The 19,310-nt window shown below is 34.7% G+C and overlaps 1 protein-coding gene across 3 annotated transcripts in view; it reads right to left on the bottom strand.

The window, feature by feature from the left end:
• LOC143222306 (nephrin-like) overlaps window positions 1-19,310 on the bottom strand; it is a 45,627-nt gene that overhangs the window by 6,101 nt on the left and 20,216 nt on the right. The window contains exons 11-17 of one of the 3 annotated variants that reach the window (XM_076448658.1): window positions 18,813-19,056; window positions 17,405-17,716; window positions 10,172-10,450; window positions 8,410-8,724; window positions 6,142-6,429; window positions 4,092-4,268; window positions 2,209-2,360 (exon numbers count right to left, since the gene is read on the bottom strand). In XM_076448658.1, coding sequence (XP_076304773.1) covers window positions 2,209-2,360; window positions 4,092-4,268; window positions 6,142-6,429; window positions 8,410-8,724; window positions 10,172-10,450; window positions 17,405-17,716; window positions 18,813-19,056 — 1,767 coding nt within the window. Of the gene's footprint in view, window positions 1-2,208; window positions 2,361-3,925; window positions 3,997-4,091; window positions 4,269-6,141; window positions 6,430-8,409; window positions 8,725-10,171; window positions 10,451-17,404; window positions 17,717-18,812; window positions 19,057-19,310 lie in introns of all 3 variants that reach the window. The other 2 variants (XM_076448676.1, XM_076448666.1) reach the window with 2 other exon arrangements.

Here is a 19,310-nt window from a genome sequence, read left to right as displayed (position 1 = left end):
ATTTGCGCATTTTTTCTATATTTTAAGGATATTACTTCAACTTATGATTTAGATATTGAAGAAAATTATTTGTTTTAGGTTAGGCGGCCCGGCCTGGCCGGTGGTTAGGGCACTCGACTCGCAAGCTGAGTGTTGCGGGTTCGAATCCACATCAAACATACCATTTCAGCCTTGTGGTGCGTTATAATGTGACAGTCAATCCCACTATTCGTTGGTAAAAGAGTAGCCCAAGAGTTGGCTGTGGGTGATGATGACTAGCGCTTTCCATCTAAATGAGGGACAGCTGGGGCAGATAGCCTCGCGAATTTCAAACCAAACAAAGATTTAGGTTCAAGAGAAGTTCTGTGTATTATTTTGATTCCTTATTTGGTGAAGGAAACCATGTTGTAGAGAATAACATGCCTTGATTGGTGAAGAAAAAACTCGACCACAACCCCTTTACATCGTATACAAATCGACATAAAGCGCCATTTATATCAGAGTATTTTATCTGTTAATGGTTCTGTTACTGTGGTACCTTAAATACTGAGTTAAAGAGTTTGTCAGTCGGTTTGTAGTTTGTAATTTATGTTTTAATAAATACTAGAGATACGGCTACATGTACAAGAGAATTAGAAGTGCCTGTTAGAAGTGTTAACCCTATCTTTAGTTCTTGAAACGGTTTAAGTTCTAGAGCTTTAAGTTCAAGAAATAATACGATATATTGATCGACTGGTTACTGGTCTGTCTGGCTATATTTTCTTCAGTTTTATGGATTTTGAGTTTGTGTTTTGAACAAAAGTACTGCAGAGAGAATAAATACCGAATGTACAAGGAAAATAGCAAGTGACTGACGATTTAGAGTTAAGCCTAACGTTAATTCACTATGTAAATTATAGTGGAAGTTTTAATACTAGAAATAAAACAATTGTCATTAAGTGGACTAGAATTTTATCGTAAGTTGAATATAGAGACAAATGAACTATTTCAGTTTCACCCACACAACAAAAGGAGTACACAAAAAAATATTATGATGTTTTGATAAAAAAACAACAACAAAAAAACTGTCAGATAGATGAAGTTTCACATCGATATATGGATAAAATATCATATTTGGTTGGGTGAAAACCATCTTTATGTAAATACCAATAAATGTGGAGAAAGAATAAACAATGAATGGTTATTTTTAAGTTTTATTTTTGGTTAAGGCGTTCGACTCGTAATCTGGGTTCGAATCCCGGTCGCACCGATCATGCTCGCCCTTTCAGCCCTGGGGGCGTTATAACGTGACTGTCAATCCCACTAATCGTTCGTAAATACTAGCCCAAGAGTTGGCGGTGGGTGGTGATGATTAGTTGCCTTCCCTTAGGGTCGGCTAGCGCAGATTGTTCTCGAGTAGCTTTGCGCGAAATTAAAAAAAACAAACAAACAATAGTTTCACATTTCTTACAAAATATATTCGAAAGCTCAAAAAAGTACAACAGATAAAATGATAGTTGGAAATGGGAATTGCAAAGAATCATAAAATATAGAATGCTAACAAAACACCTGATTCGCAAATATATCAATATATCTAACAAAAGATATCCATAGTCTTGGATCCGTACCTTCGGGAGTCTATCAAAAATTAGTAGTAGTGTTACATAATACCTCCTAGAACGTGATACAAAATTACAGCACTAGCTTTAGTGAATAACATTATTTAAATTTTACTACAGTGCATTAAATTGTATAATTTGCCCTTTATGACAAAGCACTATTTAACTATTCCACAGTGTATAACAATTAAAATATACTGGTATTAGAGGAACTCTGAGAAGTTTTCGCCAATTGATTTGCGGTAACTTAGTTCAAGAACTTAAAACTTTAAAACCCGGGGCTTGACTCATCGTGGTGGTCAGAGCGTAGATAGTTCATCCAGTGTATTTGACTTAGGAAACATACTCTGAGAAGAAAAGAAACTTAATAATCAAAAACACTAATTAGTGTTATCTTAACTGATAGAAACACAATAAAGTTTCCTCTCTTGTATTTTAGCATCATGTTTATCATGACCCGACTTATCTTTATTGGATATTTCTTCCTGCTAACTTACCATTCTCTTATTGGATACTTCTCTGATCCAACTTATCTTTATTGGATATTTCTTCCTTCTAACTTACCTTTCTCTTATTGGATACTTCTCTGATCCAACTTATCTTTATTGGATATTTCTTCCTTCTAACTTACCATTCTCTTATTGGATACCTCTCTGAACTTGACATCATGTTTGATTTCACTGTTATCACAATGAACTGAATATAGAGCATCCCCGTTTGTTTTATCTTGATATTTCTTGTGACTGTACATTTCAAGTGTTTTTCTCTCAGATGTGGCATTTCCTTGAAATGTATTAACAATAAAACCAACCAATGAAAACACATAATTGTTCAATATTTCACGTATTAAACAACAACAATAAAAAAGTTTTTCTCTTCAAAATATGGTAACAGATTAAACAACCATGCCCGTGTATTATGCTTAAAAGAAACATTGTATTACACTATTAATAACACTAATAGGTGTTTCCGAAAATTGGACATTATAAACGATTCAACGACTATTGGAAATGAATCTGGGAACAAATATTACATATTTCCTCTGCGTTCAGAGGAATACGTTCAATGAATTTTGTAGCGACTGATAGAGGTCCAATTAGATATTAATTTATTTGATAGATTGTTCAGGCAGAATGTTCATACTGAAACTTTGTAAGATGGACGGCAACTGCCTGTTGTGGAGACACAAGTATAGAGGATGACGTTTAGAAAGTCTTCCGCCTTTCGTCTTCAGGTCAGTGTGTGTGTGAAACGAAACGAAAACTTGACAGGGGTTCAGTTTAGAGACAGAGAAGTCTGAGGAATTATCTCCCCTAATAGGGGTGTTCAGGAACGTTGTGGTTCACCTTCGTCCCTGCTCGTGGAAGTTTATTTATCTGTACGTGAGAGTTTTCCTGTATTTTAATTTGGGTTTGAGGCAATGAAGTGAGGTGAGGCAGTTTAAACATGACGGGTGAGAAAGGAGAGCGAGACAAAAGCCTCAAAAAGGAAGTGGACAAGTCCTGAGTCTGTCGGCAGAAAAGAAGCAAGCCGAAGACCAACTCCAAATCAACCAGTGGAACATCCTGTGATTAGGGCCATGGAGTGGCTGGGATCTATAAATCCAAGTGCCTTAGAATTTGTTAAGGGGGGGGGGTAAACGAGAGTGCCCCTAGAAAACTCACTTTCACAGGACAGACGCCGAATGTTCTACCTATCTTGTACCCGGAGCTGAAAAAGAAATACAAAACACTACCATATATAAACAAACATATATGCACCATATTTATAATTATGTGTTTTATTGAGTGGTTTGTGATTGTTGAAATATCGGTGAATGAGTGCGAGTGTGTGTGTGTGTAGGTGTTGTCGGTCTTTTATGGTGTCCTGGTGGATTGTAGAGAACGTGTTACGATTGGTTGGATTATCACCGTTTTTGATTGGACGAAAGATTTCCTTTCAGAGTCAAACAAAGGCAGCCATAGGTTGAATCTATAGAAATCTTTCTCCAATCAGAACACGCTCCACAAACCACCAGGACACTATAAAGACCGACAACACCTACAAACACACACGGCGAAACTGCTTCTCAGCTCTTCCCGACGCTCCTCAATTAAATACAATAATCTGTCAACTCCGAGGTCATTCGTGACTATCGCTCTGGATAAATAACTAACATGCCACTCCAATTCTCTTAATTATCTCCGTAATCATTTGCCTAATTTACTCTTGCCTAGTGTGAACTGAAGAGAAACAATAGTTTCTGACAGCCCCTGGTTATTTTTCGTTCGACATTTGGAGAACGAAAGGATAATTTAACCTAAATACCTACCAAGTATTCCTCCTCACACACACATACATACACTGACCTGAAGACAAAAGACTTTCAAAACGTCGTCCTCTACACTTGTGTCTCCACAACAGGCAGTTGCTGTCCATTCTAAAAAGTTTCAGAGATTAATTTGAAATATAGTCTGTGTACAGTATCAAGTTTTCACATTATTTTAACATTGTACTGAGTAGACAAAAACAAACCTTGGTTTTCTTGGTTGCGTTTTCTTTTCTTAAGAAGGAATACGACGAAAATAAAGTTCAGGAAAACTAAACATAGGCTTGAAGTAATTCCTACTATTATCAAGGGACTGGAGTAACTATTGCTGTCTTCGTCAGTGGAACTGACCATAATCCTCGATGTATTTAATACGGACGTATCTAAACACATTTGATTAAGAAAATTATCTCGAGTGGTGTAAATTAACTGAAATGTTTGACTTGAAGAAATTTCTATACACTCTAGAAATATATTATTAAGAAGACGAAATGTTGTTCAGTATAGTAGCGATAAACAAAACGCAAATAAATGAAATGTTTATTTGCTATAATAAACACGGAATTCTTGTTAGTAACGTTCAAACAATAATCGAACACAAGGGATTATATGATTTATCAGTTTATTTATTGGGTTTATTAAAATTTTATTTGATATTTCTGGTTACTTCAATGTTCTAAACCAATATCTATAGTGTTCAAGTCACATTAATAGCTGTTCAGAGGGTCGTTACGTTATATTGACACAAATTTAAGGCCTCGCCACATCTTTATAGCCCATATAATTAAGCCCATTCATGTTGTGTCTGACGACCGTACATAATGACAATAGCAAAAGCTCCGTTGTAACACGGTCATGTATCAAGGTCACCATTCCCTCTGACTGCTTTCCATAATCCATCTCATTTATGAGGACAACAGTTATTTCAACATAGATTCACAGTGTTTCGTATGAAACACCATGAATACCTGTTGACCTTGTTGCCTCACAAACTCTTTGTACCACTTTAGTCAGTACTTTAGTGTGGTACAAAAAGAGTCCAAAACATCGATCTGATGGTAAAAAAAAATCGTCTTGTAACCATTCTCCTGATCAATAAATTGCCAATGGCATAGTATCCAGTACTGACTTTGAGTTGCTTTAAAAAGTTTATCAGTATGTTGTGTACAACTTTTGGAAAATTTTGCCAACCATTAACCAGAAGCAAATGACATGAGACCTGGGACTTGTTACAGTTATTAGAACTTTCGTACGTGGAGTATCACAATTTATTGCCACTCTACATACAGTTGTCTAGAGTCAGTTTTACTTTTCTGTATATGTCGTGAAAGTATCTTTCGCACACGTGACTTGTATAGCTTTTGCCAAAGAGAGATTTTTTTTTTTTAAATTATGTTCAGTTGTCTCTAGCACGTCGATGTTTTTTTTGTTATGGACCTTTATGTTTGTCGATTATCACATGCTAAAAGATACCGCAATTTTTTTTTTACCAGGACTCTGATACGACTTATTGCACATCTCTTTCTGGATGGTCCTGGTTCTCCAAGATGATTCGTTTTTTACCTTTATCTTCATATAGCATGAAGTGCAAGGGAATTCTTACGTCTTGGAAATTCTAAATCGTTTATCCGAACATACATAAATACTTTAATCAAAAAGAACTGTCATATACCTCTCTCGAGAGGATCTAATTCGATAATATAACACTACTTATGAAAAGCAAAAAAAAAATGTCGAAGTTTATTTCTGATGCATGCCGTTCCACTTTGACTTTATATCGGTTGAGTTCGAGACATGACAAGCTGATTTGCATATTCAAAATCGTTTCAGTATAACCTGCTCAACGGTCTGTAATATCGTAGCAACATTTACCATAGAGGTAAAATTTAAGCTGAATTTAAGAACTGGACATTTTTGTCATTTGTTGAAAGTACAAAACAGAGATATCTCATCAGGTTACTCCTTTCTCAAACTAAGTTCATTTGAGTAAACTGGTTGAAGTCCGAAATTTACTGGTTTACATTCTTCAGAAAGTTTTTACATTAGTTTGTTTCAGAGCAAAGCCACATCTGCTGTGTTTACCGCGAGGAAAACAGTTCTACGTCAGTTGGACAACATCGAGATCACAGAGTGTAAAACACACGTAAAATAACTGTACAAAAAATATGAAATTAACAGTTTGCAAAAAACATATTTAACATTTAGTGTACGTCAATCAATTTATGCAAACGAAACGTGCACGATGGGAAATCTTACCCAAGGTTCTTGTCGTTGCAATGACGTCAGTGTAATTACTTTCCCCAAATCTATTTCGGGCCACCACCTGGAACTGGTATTCGGACTGTGGTTTTAGTCCCTTAATAGACACAAAAACAGAGCTTTCTGGTAGGAACTGGGTGAATTTGTGCTTCTCCGAATTACGTTCGTGATATCGAATTTGAAACTCCTGTTTGCTCCCACCATTAAAACCTGGAATCCATCCCAAGTCTATCGAATCCTCGGTAGCGTTGAGCACACGTACATTCTCAGGGGGATCCGGTTTGCCTGCAGGATATTAACCCAGTTACACTTTCAAATTACTTTAAAACACATGTGTACACAGTGAGCCTGAAAACAGTAGAGTGAAAAACGAGGGTTAGCAAACGTTCCATTTTATGAGCAAAATAACGTACAAGTCTATATGTTTCAAAACACAATATTCATGTGTACACAGGGAGCCTGAGAACAGTAGAGTGAAAAACGAGGGTTAGCAAAATGAGCAAAATAACATACAAGTCTATATGTTTCAATCAAATAAGCTTACAGTTTCTGAGGGTCATAGGTTTAACACTCGAAACCGTATTCATCAGGGGCCTGTATATTGTCATATTTACCATAAAGTGTCGAGAGAGACCAGTTTAGAACAATGTCCCCTCGTTAGTAACTCAGCAAATATTATACAGTAAATAACAAAATATTAATTTTGTAGGGGTAAGCTACAGTCAGAAAGCACGATGTTTTAAACGTCTTTAATTAATACCTTTCACTTGTATAAATTACTTGTAGTGTACGTGTGTGTTAAAGCTTCGAAGTTTGAAATTGGCAGTTCCGGTTCGATTTCACTGATGCCACGTGCTCCACGATCTTTAAGCTGTGGGCGTGGCAGTCAATACGTTAGCGTGAATGGTGAGTGACTTACCGTTGTTGACTATCTGCATTCTCCCATGGTTTGTTTGTTGTTAAGTTACGCTATGGACTACATGTGCTGTGGTCAACACAAGTATCGAAATCCGGTTTTCAGTCTATAAGTTCACACATTTACTGGTGAGCCTCTGGGATCACGTTTCCACTGGTAAATGGCTCGACATTTAGGGCCTTAATGGATTTACAATAATACCCATACAATACAGATAAAACACGTACGTCTAAATTATAATATAATATAAACTGTGCACGTTATTCTCAAGGTATAATAATTTGACACACAGTACACAAGTGTTAATGTTAAAACACCAACTAAAACTTGAGAAGTAATAAATTAACTCAAAGAAATTACTTATAAAATTATATTTTCTTCTCTAAATACATTTAACACAAAATGGATTTCTTTACACACGCATGCATATAAATTTTTATTTAAATGGAAAAAGTGAATAAATTAGCTTCCAATGCAACGTTCGAAATACATAATTTATAACGAGACCGAATGTTCCTTAGACTATACACAATCTAGAAGTATGTGATTCCTGCCTATCAAACTAATTTTATGAATAAGGTAGAAACAATCACTTCGTGATTGGTTTTCGTCAAGACTTTAATTAACTTACTTGAAAAGCTTCTCCACAGGAAATCAAATATTCGAAAGACTAAATTTCATTACACTGAGCAACAAATGTGTTAACATATTTATTAACTTGATAAACCACAGTTCAGTAGTAATTTTACCACCGTTTATCGACATGTAATATTGGTGTTTGGAAGTTCAGTTTTGTTTCATTTGTTAACAATATTTCTTTCCGAGTTAAACACTGATGTCTTGAGGTGTTTATGATGTAAAAAGTTAGATGTTTTTATATTACTTAATATTATATCTGTACAACTTAAATAATTAATCCTAAAATAACGTGTTAACTTTTATTGAAAATAAACACGTTCTTCGAACTTTAATTTAACTGTAGCTTTATGATAATCTAATACGATACTCGAAGTATTGATATAATATTAATTTATGGTTAGAGTTTACGATACCACCAAACACTGACAACGTAACTTTAACCAACTGCAGGTGCCCGTACATTCTGTCACAAAAGTGTATTTACACAAGAGCAAACATGGCTGCCATTATTGCAATTATGTTAAAATATGAAGTTTTTGTAAACAGTGTTTAATTAGGATATTAGAACGATGAACATTTGCAAGTTGTGCGAATATATAACATTGTTAAGAGTGTTATGATCATTTATAATTAAATACGTATCACGAATTTTAACTTCCCCCCCCGTAATATACAACAAATCAATTATAAAGATAAACGTGGGACTGTACCTTTTCTCTTGAGTACGATAAAGGTGTCATCAATACCTAATTCATTTCTCGCAGCGCACGTGTACGTCCCGTAATCAGAGTCAGTAACATCCTTGATATATAACACACCCTCCCACATTGTCTCGTCCAACCGGGCTTTCTGGTTGGTGTACTTGGAGATCCCCATGTGACCTTTTCCTATCACCTCTCCACTGTCTAAGGACCAGGTGAAGGTAACGTTGGGCGACGCTTCCACTACGCAAACTAGACGGGCAGTGTTACCTTTATCTACGGCAATATTCAATAGTTGTCTTGTTAAGTGAACGACAGGCTTAACTGTAGAAACACAAACCACAGATAAACGAGGCGTCAGGACGTAAGCTTTCTAGGACCCTCAACAACAAGATTAGTATATGACGGCACAACACACAGTTAAAAATAACTGTACGCCGAACGTAACACAATACCACGTGCACTCGAATGAGTACAAAGTGTAGAAGATATTTAAGATACTTGTGAAAAATGTAAATTATATGAATAACCAATAAAAGGATAACAGGTGAAAATGGAGAGACGACTGTGAGAAAAAATTATATACTTACAGGAGATCAAATGGCTTATTTTTCAATATGGATAGAGTAATAAGAGTAATAAGCAGCTCCACAACAAATGTTAACTCAGTGTTGTTTTTAATGTCGTCATATCTCAAATTTCTTAACTAATTTCTGGCTTGGTGTGTTTTGAATTTCGCTCAAAGCTACTCGAGGGCTTTCTACGCCAGCCGTCCCTAATTTAGCAGTGTAAGACTAGATGGAAGGCTAGTCATTATTATCCACCGCCAACTCTTGGGCTACTCTATTACCAAAAAATAGTGGGATTGGCCGTCACATTATAACGCCCCAACGACTAAAAGGGAGAGCATGTTTGGTGTGACAGGGATTGGAACCCGAGACCCTCGGATTACGAGTTGAGTGCCTTAACCACCTGGCCATGCTGGGCCTAACCAATTTCTGATAAAAATGAACAAAAAAACAAAACCTATATTTTTAAGTGTTGGAGAGTCGCCGTTTTATCTGTCGTATATACAATTTATTGTCTATACAAATGATATACGCTTTCTTTCATGTTTTTAACAAATATTTTAATGAGACGAAATGGATGAGAGAACCCATTTCTTCTGCTCATTTTTAGATGGATTACACATCTTGCTGGTAAAACCATCTGTTATAATATGACCTAGACGATGATTTGCTCCATTATTATTCAAAGCTTTGGGTTGTTTTACTAGAATTTTAAGAGGCAGCGGGTTTTAAAAATTTATCTCTTACTACTACTATTTTACTATCACGAATCATTTGAATACACCATATCTCCATGAGCAGAAAAGCCCAGTATGACCAGGTGGGCTAAGGCATTCGACTCGTAATCTGAGGGTCGCGGGTTCGAATCCCCGTCGCACCAAACATGTTTGCCTTTTCAGCCGTGGGGGCGTAATAACGTTACTGTAAATCTCACTATTTGTTGGTAAAAGAGTAGCCCAAGAGTTGGCGGTGGGTGGTGATGACGAGCTGCCTTTTCTCTAGTCTTACAATGCTAAATTAGGGACAGCTAGCGCAGATAGCCCTCGGGTAGCTTTGGGCGAAATTCAAAACAAAACAAAGCAAACCCTGAGCAGAAAATGAAGGTAACACCAATAAACCTTACATAATGAATCGAAAATTAAAATGTCTGAACATTTATCTATTAGTATTGATTGATTTCTGCATATCCACTCACGACTCACACTTGACTACAAGCAGAGCACGAGCCTTCATTTCTTCTCCAACACCATTGTAAGCCAAACAATGAAAAGTACCCGCATCCTTCCTGGACACATTGAAAATCTTAAGTGTGCTTTGTCCTTTTCTAAATAACAACTGTGTCCTGGACATGTTAAACCCAGGCCTGCTCCATCGAATGGTGTTGTTGGTGAGAGGGTTACCGTTAGCTGCACATTCGAGCTGGGAGTCGTCTCTTTCGTTTACCAGAACAACATGGCTGACTCTTGTAATATAAGCTCGATCTGAAAATAACAATAGCTTCAGGTCTTTCTAAATATATCACAAATTTAAGATTATCTGAAAATAACATTAGTTTAAAGTCGTTCTGAACACAGATTATGTATCGAATTGGTGGATCTGAAGATAAGAATTGCTTACTTGTTCGTTTATAATTGAGCACAAAGCTGCACAATGGGTTATCTGTGCTCTGCACACCAGGGGTACCGATGCTAACTATTAAAAATATGTGTGTATTTCTCACCAAAGACATACTTCGTAATAGTTGGTTCGAGTATTAAACAAAGCTTGTGTGCAGATGCGAGATTTCGAAAATTAAAGTTTTTAAAAACTTTAGGGTCAAATGTGTAAAAGTCTACGGATTTACAACGCTAAAATCAGAGGCTCGATTCCCCTTTGTGGACTTAGCAAATAGCAAACACACACACACACGTGTAAAGTCACAATTTTCAAATTATGTTAAAACAATTGCTGTTTATATATGATTTAAAAATGAAATAGCCTTGGAAATAGAGAAATAGTACTATAAATATAAAGTTCCTATTTTATATTATAAAAGAAAATAATATATGTATATATGCATATATTTAGAACCGAAAGATTCTTTGACGGCAAAGATGCCTAACTTACGATGTAATACATTCTGTTACATGACGAGGAACGTAAAAATATATTTAATTAATTAGATGTATCGATTAGCAGTTATGTATGCAGTTTCACTCTGAATAATAATGATCGTTATCCGATAGAGAGTTTATAACAATATATAACATTGAAAACCTAAAACGACATATTACTTGAAATAATAGATGGAAAACATTAGTGATGTACTTACAAAATTAGATTAAAACATGGAAATGACGAGTCGTCTGGATTGTATTATGAATAAAAGAACAAATGCAGTAGCAAAAACCGGTTTTCATCAGCTAAAGTACTTTCAACTACACGTAGTTATATTCTTACCGTTCATTATTTATTTATATGTTTGTCTGATTCAACAAGAATCTGTAATAATGTTATCTAAAGAACAAACAAAGTTTATAAAAATAATAAACAAACAACGTTTTATGTCAATATTGAAGTTGGAAAAAACAAACAAAGTTTATAAAAATAATAAACAAACAACGTTTCATGTCAAGATTGAAGTTGGAAAAAAGAAAAAGTCTATAAAAATAGTAAACAAACAACGTTTCATGTCAAGATTGAAATTGAAAAAAACAAACAAATTTATAAAAATAATAAACAAACAACGTTTCATGTCAAGATTGAAGTTGGAAAAAAGAAAAAGTCTATAAAAATAGTAAACAAACAACGTTTCATGTCCAGATTGAAGTTGGAAAAAACAAACAAACAAAGTCTATAAAAATAATAAACAAACAACGTTTCATGTCAAGATTGAAGTTGGAAAAAATTAATATAAAACTAAATTCTTGTCCTCAGCCATTTCATCAGCTCTTTTTCATAGATTTTTTCTCCTACTGACAAAATTTCCGTACAGGAGGACAGATGAGCAATACAATACACAGTGAGAATATAATTATTTTTGTTGTGATTCAAGATTGGTTTGATTTGTTTTGAATTTCGCGCAAAGTTACACGAGGGCTATCTACTCTAGCCGTCCCTAATTTAGGGAAGGCAGCTAGTCGTCACCATCCACCGCCAACTATTGGGCTACTCTTTTACCAACGAATAGTGGGATTGACCGTAACATTATAATGACCCCACGGCTGAAAGGGCTGGCATATTTGGTGCGACGGGGATTCGAATCCGCGACCCTCCGATTAGGAGTCGAACGCCTTAGCCCACCTGGCCATGCCGGGCCTGTTATTTAACAACACATAGAGATTATAAAGTTTGTAATAGATGTCAGAACGTGACACGTGGATTAACATTTTCTTTAAGTAATATGCTGATATAAGAGTAGAATAATTCCTGGTCTGCAGTGACTAGTTATTGACACAAATTTTATAAGTACGTAAACATGTATGAAAGTAAGTTCAGATATGCTTGTGTAAGTGTACTTAAACCTGTACACATGGAAGTGAACCAATATGTATCATCGTTGGGCACCAGATCTTGGTCTCATCAAAGAGAAAAAAAAAGACTAATAGATATTTGGTAATGTTAGAGCCAAAAGGTTGTCCGTAATCTGGGAATATACTTTTTGGAATTAATTTTGTATGAAAATCAGCAAAAATTACCTTTTAATATATTTTTCTCGCATCAATTACGATAATACTAGTTTTTGACCTAATAAATTTGGAGTCACGAATCGTATTGAAGTTTTAAAGACTTGTATTGATGGAAAGTAGAAACTCTGTCTTGGAAAATTTCTGGAACAAGTAATGATAAAGTCAAAGAAAAACAAACTCTAGAAAAGTAGCGAGACAGTATTTTTTTCCTTTGTAAATAATAGAAATGAAGGAGGATGGTTTTGGCAAATAGAAAGGTTAGTGTTGACATTTTATAGTATATTTTTATGGTTGAAACCATTCAAAATAAGGCTGACCTTATATAATTTTAAAGGATATTTTTGGCAAATGAAAAGTTTGGTGTTAGCTTTTTATACTCTGTCTTCTGGCTAGAACCCTTTAAAATAAGTCTGGTCTTGTAGAATTTTAAAGCCTTGTTACGTCCTTGTTGGGTCATTTAACTGGATTCAATTAGAAAAATTCATTTCCTCCCCAATGTGTTTTTCTATTTTTCTTTTGGGCAACAACCAAAATAGCCATGGTTCATTTTCAAGCACAACATAATCAGAGAAACTTTCACGTAACGAACCAGGAAGAAAAAAAGATTGAAACTAGAAACAAGGCTTAAAAGTTATTGTCATGGTTTCAGAAGGAATTCGAATAAGTAAAGAAACTTAACTTCCCTACGTGTGTCCAATTTTAAAACCCGATGCTTTCGCATGTTAATGCATAATGCCATGAAAAGGATTTTGTGCTGGCTGAGGGTACATTAACCTTCTAAATAATACTGAGTAATGATTCGAGTGTGTGTTTCTAAAGGACTTATAGAATCAAAATAAATAAAAATCTTTGAACATGCAGTCTAGTCTTTTTCATGTGTGTTAGGCTAGAGACGACTGGTATGTGTATTGAAACATTAATTAAAATAAAGTACAGAACAACGTTTCCACCTTCTTATATCATCTTCTAGTTGACAAAGAGTTTGCAACTGTTCAGTCCGCTAGCTAAGAGTTCTTCTTATATGCAGAAGTGAACTTGTAACTGAATGCCAATGGTATTATTTATTAAAGATGGCCTAAGAAGGTCAAAACGTTATTCTGAACTTTATTTTGAATAAAGCTTTAATACCCATACCAACCATCTTTAGAATACATTTTTCAGTGGCGGCACCAGGATATTTCCGTTGGGGAAAATGAGGTAAACTGTGGAGGGTCTTCCCAAAATGCCATCAATATGAATTATAGATGGTAAATTATATTAATGTAAATACCAAGGTACATTTCAAAAGATGTGCTATTTTGAACTGCGTTTTCAATGCAGTTTCCATTGGAAACTCATACTCTGATTAATAATTCATTATTACAAATTAGAAATAATCTGTTTATGAAAATATGCGTATATGTAAAAGAAGAAACTCACCTAAATTCCACCAAAGGTAATACATAATAATAAAGAAAATCAAGAATAGCTTAGATTGAACATTTAATATACCATTAAGAGTAAAGCTACAAATCAAAATAAATATAACATAAAGACATAGTTTACATAGCAGAAACGAATTATCTCATGTGAAGTTAATACACTCTGAGGCTAACTATCTTTCATCTTAATGAAGACGTTGAGTTCTACAGATCTATGTCTCTTTGATGTTAATTGTTAAGCAACAACGACGATTGTGTTTTCCATATTTTATGAATATATGTAGGTAACAATATTGGGGGGCTGAGGAAGGCTTGGCTCATTTGGGGTTTATCATTATCATGAAAACTAGCCGGAAAGATAATTGTGTGTACGACGTTTAGAAGCTGGCGAAGCACAATTATGATTAATTATAACTGTCTTACGACGTTGGTTTAGGCTTATAGTCTTTTTTAACACTACAGTCTTAATCTAGTCCCTAAGAGCCTTGATTAAGAATGTAGTGTTAACATATATAGGCCTACCATACTGAAGTTCGAAAACAGTAATTAATTATAATTGTCATTCGACGTTGTTTTAGGCTTATCGTTTCTTTGACACTACAGTCTTAATCTAGTCCCTGAGAGCCTTGACTAAGATTGTAGTGTTAAAAATATATAGGCCTAACATACTGTAGTATGAAAAGTATAATTAAGTATACTTAAAAAAAAAAGCTAGTATCATCTCCCCCGGAGTAGAAAACATTCTGTCACAAGTTCTTCGAAGCTTCTGTGAAGTATTTGTTGTTATTGTTTCATTAAAACCATTTGAAAATACAAGTATTCAACACATTCATTTTAAACATACAGCCAGAGATACGTTGTTGTTCTTTTGTTTTTAGTTTATTAATGTTTTTCAAATTAAAGCCCATTCAACTGTATGTCTCAAACAACCATAGTTTGATATTTACATACAGACAACTGGAACAGTCTTTGGTGCTTGAACTACGCTATTAGAATGTGGTGTAAATTTATATCTAGAGATTAGGACGTGCTTTGGTACTTATCTCTAGACAATTGGGACATTCCTTGACATTTAACTCTAGACTATTAGAATGTACTGTAGTACTTATATCTTGACAATTAGGAAGCGCTTTGATATTTATGTACAGGTAATTAGGACATATTATACAGAGTATAACGAATATGGTACAGTACATTTCAGTATTAGCAATAAGTAAAAGTGTCTCAAATGTGAAATTCTTATTGGTTGAAATATGCAAATGTGAAATTCCTATTGGCAGAAATATGACATACAGTTTAATGATATTTTATGCAGGATTATCTAGAGGAATTTAGACGTGAATTTTTAATTGTTTTCAAAGTGACCTCATAAAAACTTTGAAGCTTTATAATGCTAAGTTCTAAGTTCGATCCCTGCGATAAGCAAAGCACAAAGGGCTTATTGTACAGCTTTATTTTTTCTCATCAACAAATAAGCACACCTTGTGTATATTTTATTTCTAGAAATTTTAGTTAAAATTGTATTTTTTTTCTCTAGAATAGTAATTTAAATCTTTACTTTAAAAGAGAGAAAAATATAATTTATATTATGAAACCATTCATTAAATCATAAGTAAATGTAAAGCTAATCGCCAACTTCAATGCGAGCTTATAAACTACGCAGAAAGAGTTTTGGAACACGATGTCGCATTTTAACTATTTCAAACCACTCAGCGCCACCTTCACTGACAGCCTTTAAATATTTTTAAGTATTAATTTAACTGGACTGACACACTGGAAAAGTTCACCAATCGTTCAACACTAAAGTTTGTTATAAGAATTTAATATTTGCTTTGAAACAAGTTTTTAAATACTGCTTCAAAAGATGAAACGTGGACACGGATTCTTCCTACATAGCTTCAAAACTGCATCAACGAAACCATAAGTTCGGTGCCCAAACACCTATTATAACAATGATATTCTGCATACCTCACTGAAACACAGCGAGGTATGTTTTGTTTTATGAATTTCGCGCAAAGCTACTCGAGGGCTATCTGCGCTAGCCGTCCCTGTAAGACTAGAGGGAAGGCAGCTAGTCATCACCACCCACCGCCAACTCTTGGGCTACTCTTTTACCAACGAATAGTGGGATTGACCGTAACATTATAACGCCCCCACGGCTGAAAGAGCGAACATGTTTGGTGTGACGGGGATGCGAACCCGTAAAAACGTTATGAAGATAGGGGTTTCTAGCCTTATGTTGTAACTTAAATGTACCTTTTGAAAGTAATGATACAAAATTTTTAAACCGTATAATACAATTTTAAGGCACCGTTTCTGATTTTTAATAAACGAATTTTAACTAACATTGAATACTTACTAAACTTATTAAATGATTTATATACTATATTAGGTACAAGTCCACTTTCAACCATTATATTTTTAACTTGTAGTAATTCATTACTAAAGCCTTTGTGTCTTTTGTTTTAACCCCACATTCCGGCATGCTCGTTGGGTCTCACATTTTATAGCAAAATACGATGAAATGTATAATTTTCCATGAAAAGTGCTTCATTAATAAAGCTAAATTTTGTGGTGGTGGTTGTTTATACTTGCTCGCACTGCTGGAATATAAATACAATATAAATTTATGCTTCCTTATCTAATTTAACAAAGCGAAATTCACTCACTTATAAATTTTATTCTCGTGAAAGCTTTGAAAGTGTTGACTAAATACATATGTAAAACTTCTAATAACTTCGGCGATTTTTACACTAGTGTATTTTGTAACTGATATTCAAAGTTGAAAACGTTTTTACATTTCTATTCTGATGTCGGCCCGAGATGGTCAGGTGGGTTAAGGCATTCGAGTCGTAATCTGAGGGTCGCGGGTTCGAACCCCCGTCGCACCAAACATGTTCGCTCTTTCAGCCGTGGGGGCGTTATAACGTGACGACCAATCCCACTATTCGTTGGTAAAAAGAGTAGCTCAAGATTTGGTGGTGGGTGGTGATGACGAGCTGCCTTCCCTCTAGTCTTACACTGCTAAATTAGGGACGGCTAGCGCAGATAGCCCTCGTGTAGCTTTGCGAGAAATTCAAAAAACAAACAAACATTCTGATGTCTTTGGATTAGGTCTACTGGACTTAAATTGTACTGTACACTGTTAGATATTTCAGTTTGAGAACAATGATATATCCATTACTGAGCTATGGTATTATCCATATGGGTAACCAATAATTGTACGAAAAGCACGATCATTACGAAAACGAAACCCTTGAGTCCTTAATGAATTTATGTCGATCAAGAGATATATGCATTAAGGATAAAATTACACTATGTTTAGTTTTTCTTAAGTTAAACTTACATAGAACGTTTACGATTATTTCTTTTTTTCTACTTCCTTCGGAGTTTGTAGCTTCACACACGTAGTGTCCTGCGTGATTTCGCGAGACTCTAGCTATTTCCAGCACAGAATTTCTTGCAAAAATATCCTGATGATGAATAGTTTGTGTGCTCCAGTGTGCGAAGGCCGACGGGTCAACTATCGGTTTACCCTCACGAAACCATTGGTAAGATATGGACGATGGATTACCCTTTGCACTAACATTGATGAGACCCGGTTTACCTTCTACAACATCGAACCGCTTCAGGTTATGAATCAGAAACTGGGGCTTATCTATTAATGACAGAATTGATAACAAAAAAAAAAAAAAAATTAAACGAAAGACAACACCATTATTCTAAATAAATGATAAGAGAAATCACTTCGTTTTGTGTTCGTGATACCAGTTGTAATTACTAAAGTGTGGTTAAAAGGCTACGCGTCAGAGAACAATATTTGTTATCTGATGTAAAGAGATATTTGAAACCAGTCATCGAGTTAGCGTGGTAGAAATTACGTCTGCTCTACTTGAAAACAACCATCAATGGACAGCCGCTATTGTTTCTCCTAGGCCTAACATTAGTAAACTGTTGCCACCGATGTAAAACACTGTATTTAATTCACTTTGTTGTTACCAATACTTACTTTCATGGTAAAAAGTAAAGAATCGAAACCAAAATTCTGTTTTTGTACATTTTACACGCATGAATTATAGATTTAGAAAATAGTAATATTATATTTTTATGGAGTTTAAGTTTCAAATACTAACAGTAAAATACACAGTAATGGATTAATACAAAAATGTTGTATTAATGTAATAGATTTTAATGTTTTATTTTTAAAACATTCTGAGTAAAATAAGAATAGTACAATACATGTATATTTAGCCTCATTGCTAGATTTGTTGGTTATATTCGTAGATAACACTGAGCTTTTTCTAACCGTCGAAAACATAACAGTTTGAAAGATTTGTGCAATTTTTTTGACAGTCACAAAAAAGTTTAGTTGTTTGAAATGATTTTATGCAAATAAACACGGATGTACTTAAGCCTAACTTATTAATAAAATCGTGTTATTTCGAAAATATAAATCACGAAAATCCTTTATGCAATTTAATTATCTTTTGTAATTTCGTAATAGTAAAATATGTGGCGAAATAATCATTTGCGAAATTTAGAACACAAATTTATGCTATTATTACTTCAATCAAAGAAAAAAGGCTTAAAGTGAACAGTAAATGATACAAATATGGAATATGTAAAACAGTTCGCTATTAGGAGGGTAAAGTAATTTTCACTAAAAATATAGATAATATGAAAGAAAAATATGATTGAAAGGACCAAGAACATAATTTCTGTATATTATATTATCTGAAAAACAAACTCCTTACAATGTACTTCAAGCGTGATTGTTTTGTTTAAAGAACGTTGAGTTTTAGGATTTGTTGCTTGACACACAAAGATCGAGCCATCGTCTTCTGAGGTGACGTTGAATCGTAAGAGACTTTTTGTGATTTTCCCTCCATATTCTCCTTTTGAAATCGTGACCACCCCTCCATTGATTAATCTACCATTCTTCCACCATTGCATGTTACTCTCCGGATTACTGGATCCAGCTTCGCATTCTATTGTTACCTGGTTATTGATAGATTATCACTTGTCAACACACCGAGTTTTAATATATTTCTATTGAGAACAAGGAAATAATCACCTGCTTTTTCACAACATTACGTAAGAAACTCGCAATATTCTAGTGAAATCACGAAATATTTACATATTGTTAAGGTCTGCAGTTTGTAGGGAAGGCGTTTTGAGAAGAACATTTATAATATTAATAAAACAGCCGAGTTACGTACACACAAGTTCTGGAATGTTACTTAATCCTAGAT

Source organism: Tachypleus tridentatus, chromosome 1, assembly GCF_004210375.1.
Source record: "Tachypleus tridentatus isolate NWPU-2018 chromosome 1, ASM421037v1, whole genome shotgun sequence".
Classification (NCBI taxonomy): Eukaryota; Metazoa; Arthropoda; class Merostomata; order Xiphosura; family Limulidae; genus Tachypleus; species Tachypleus tridentatus.
The sequence above is the reverse complement of the archived record's forward strand: the minus strand, read 5'-3'. Positions and strand labels throughout refer to the sequence as shown.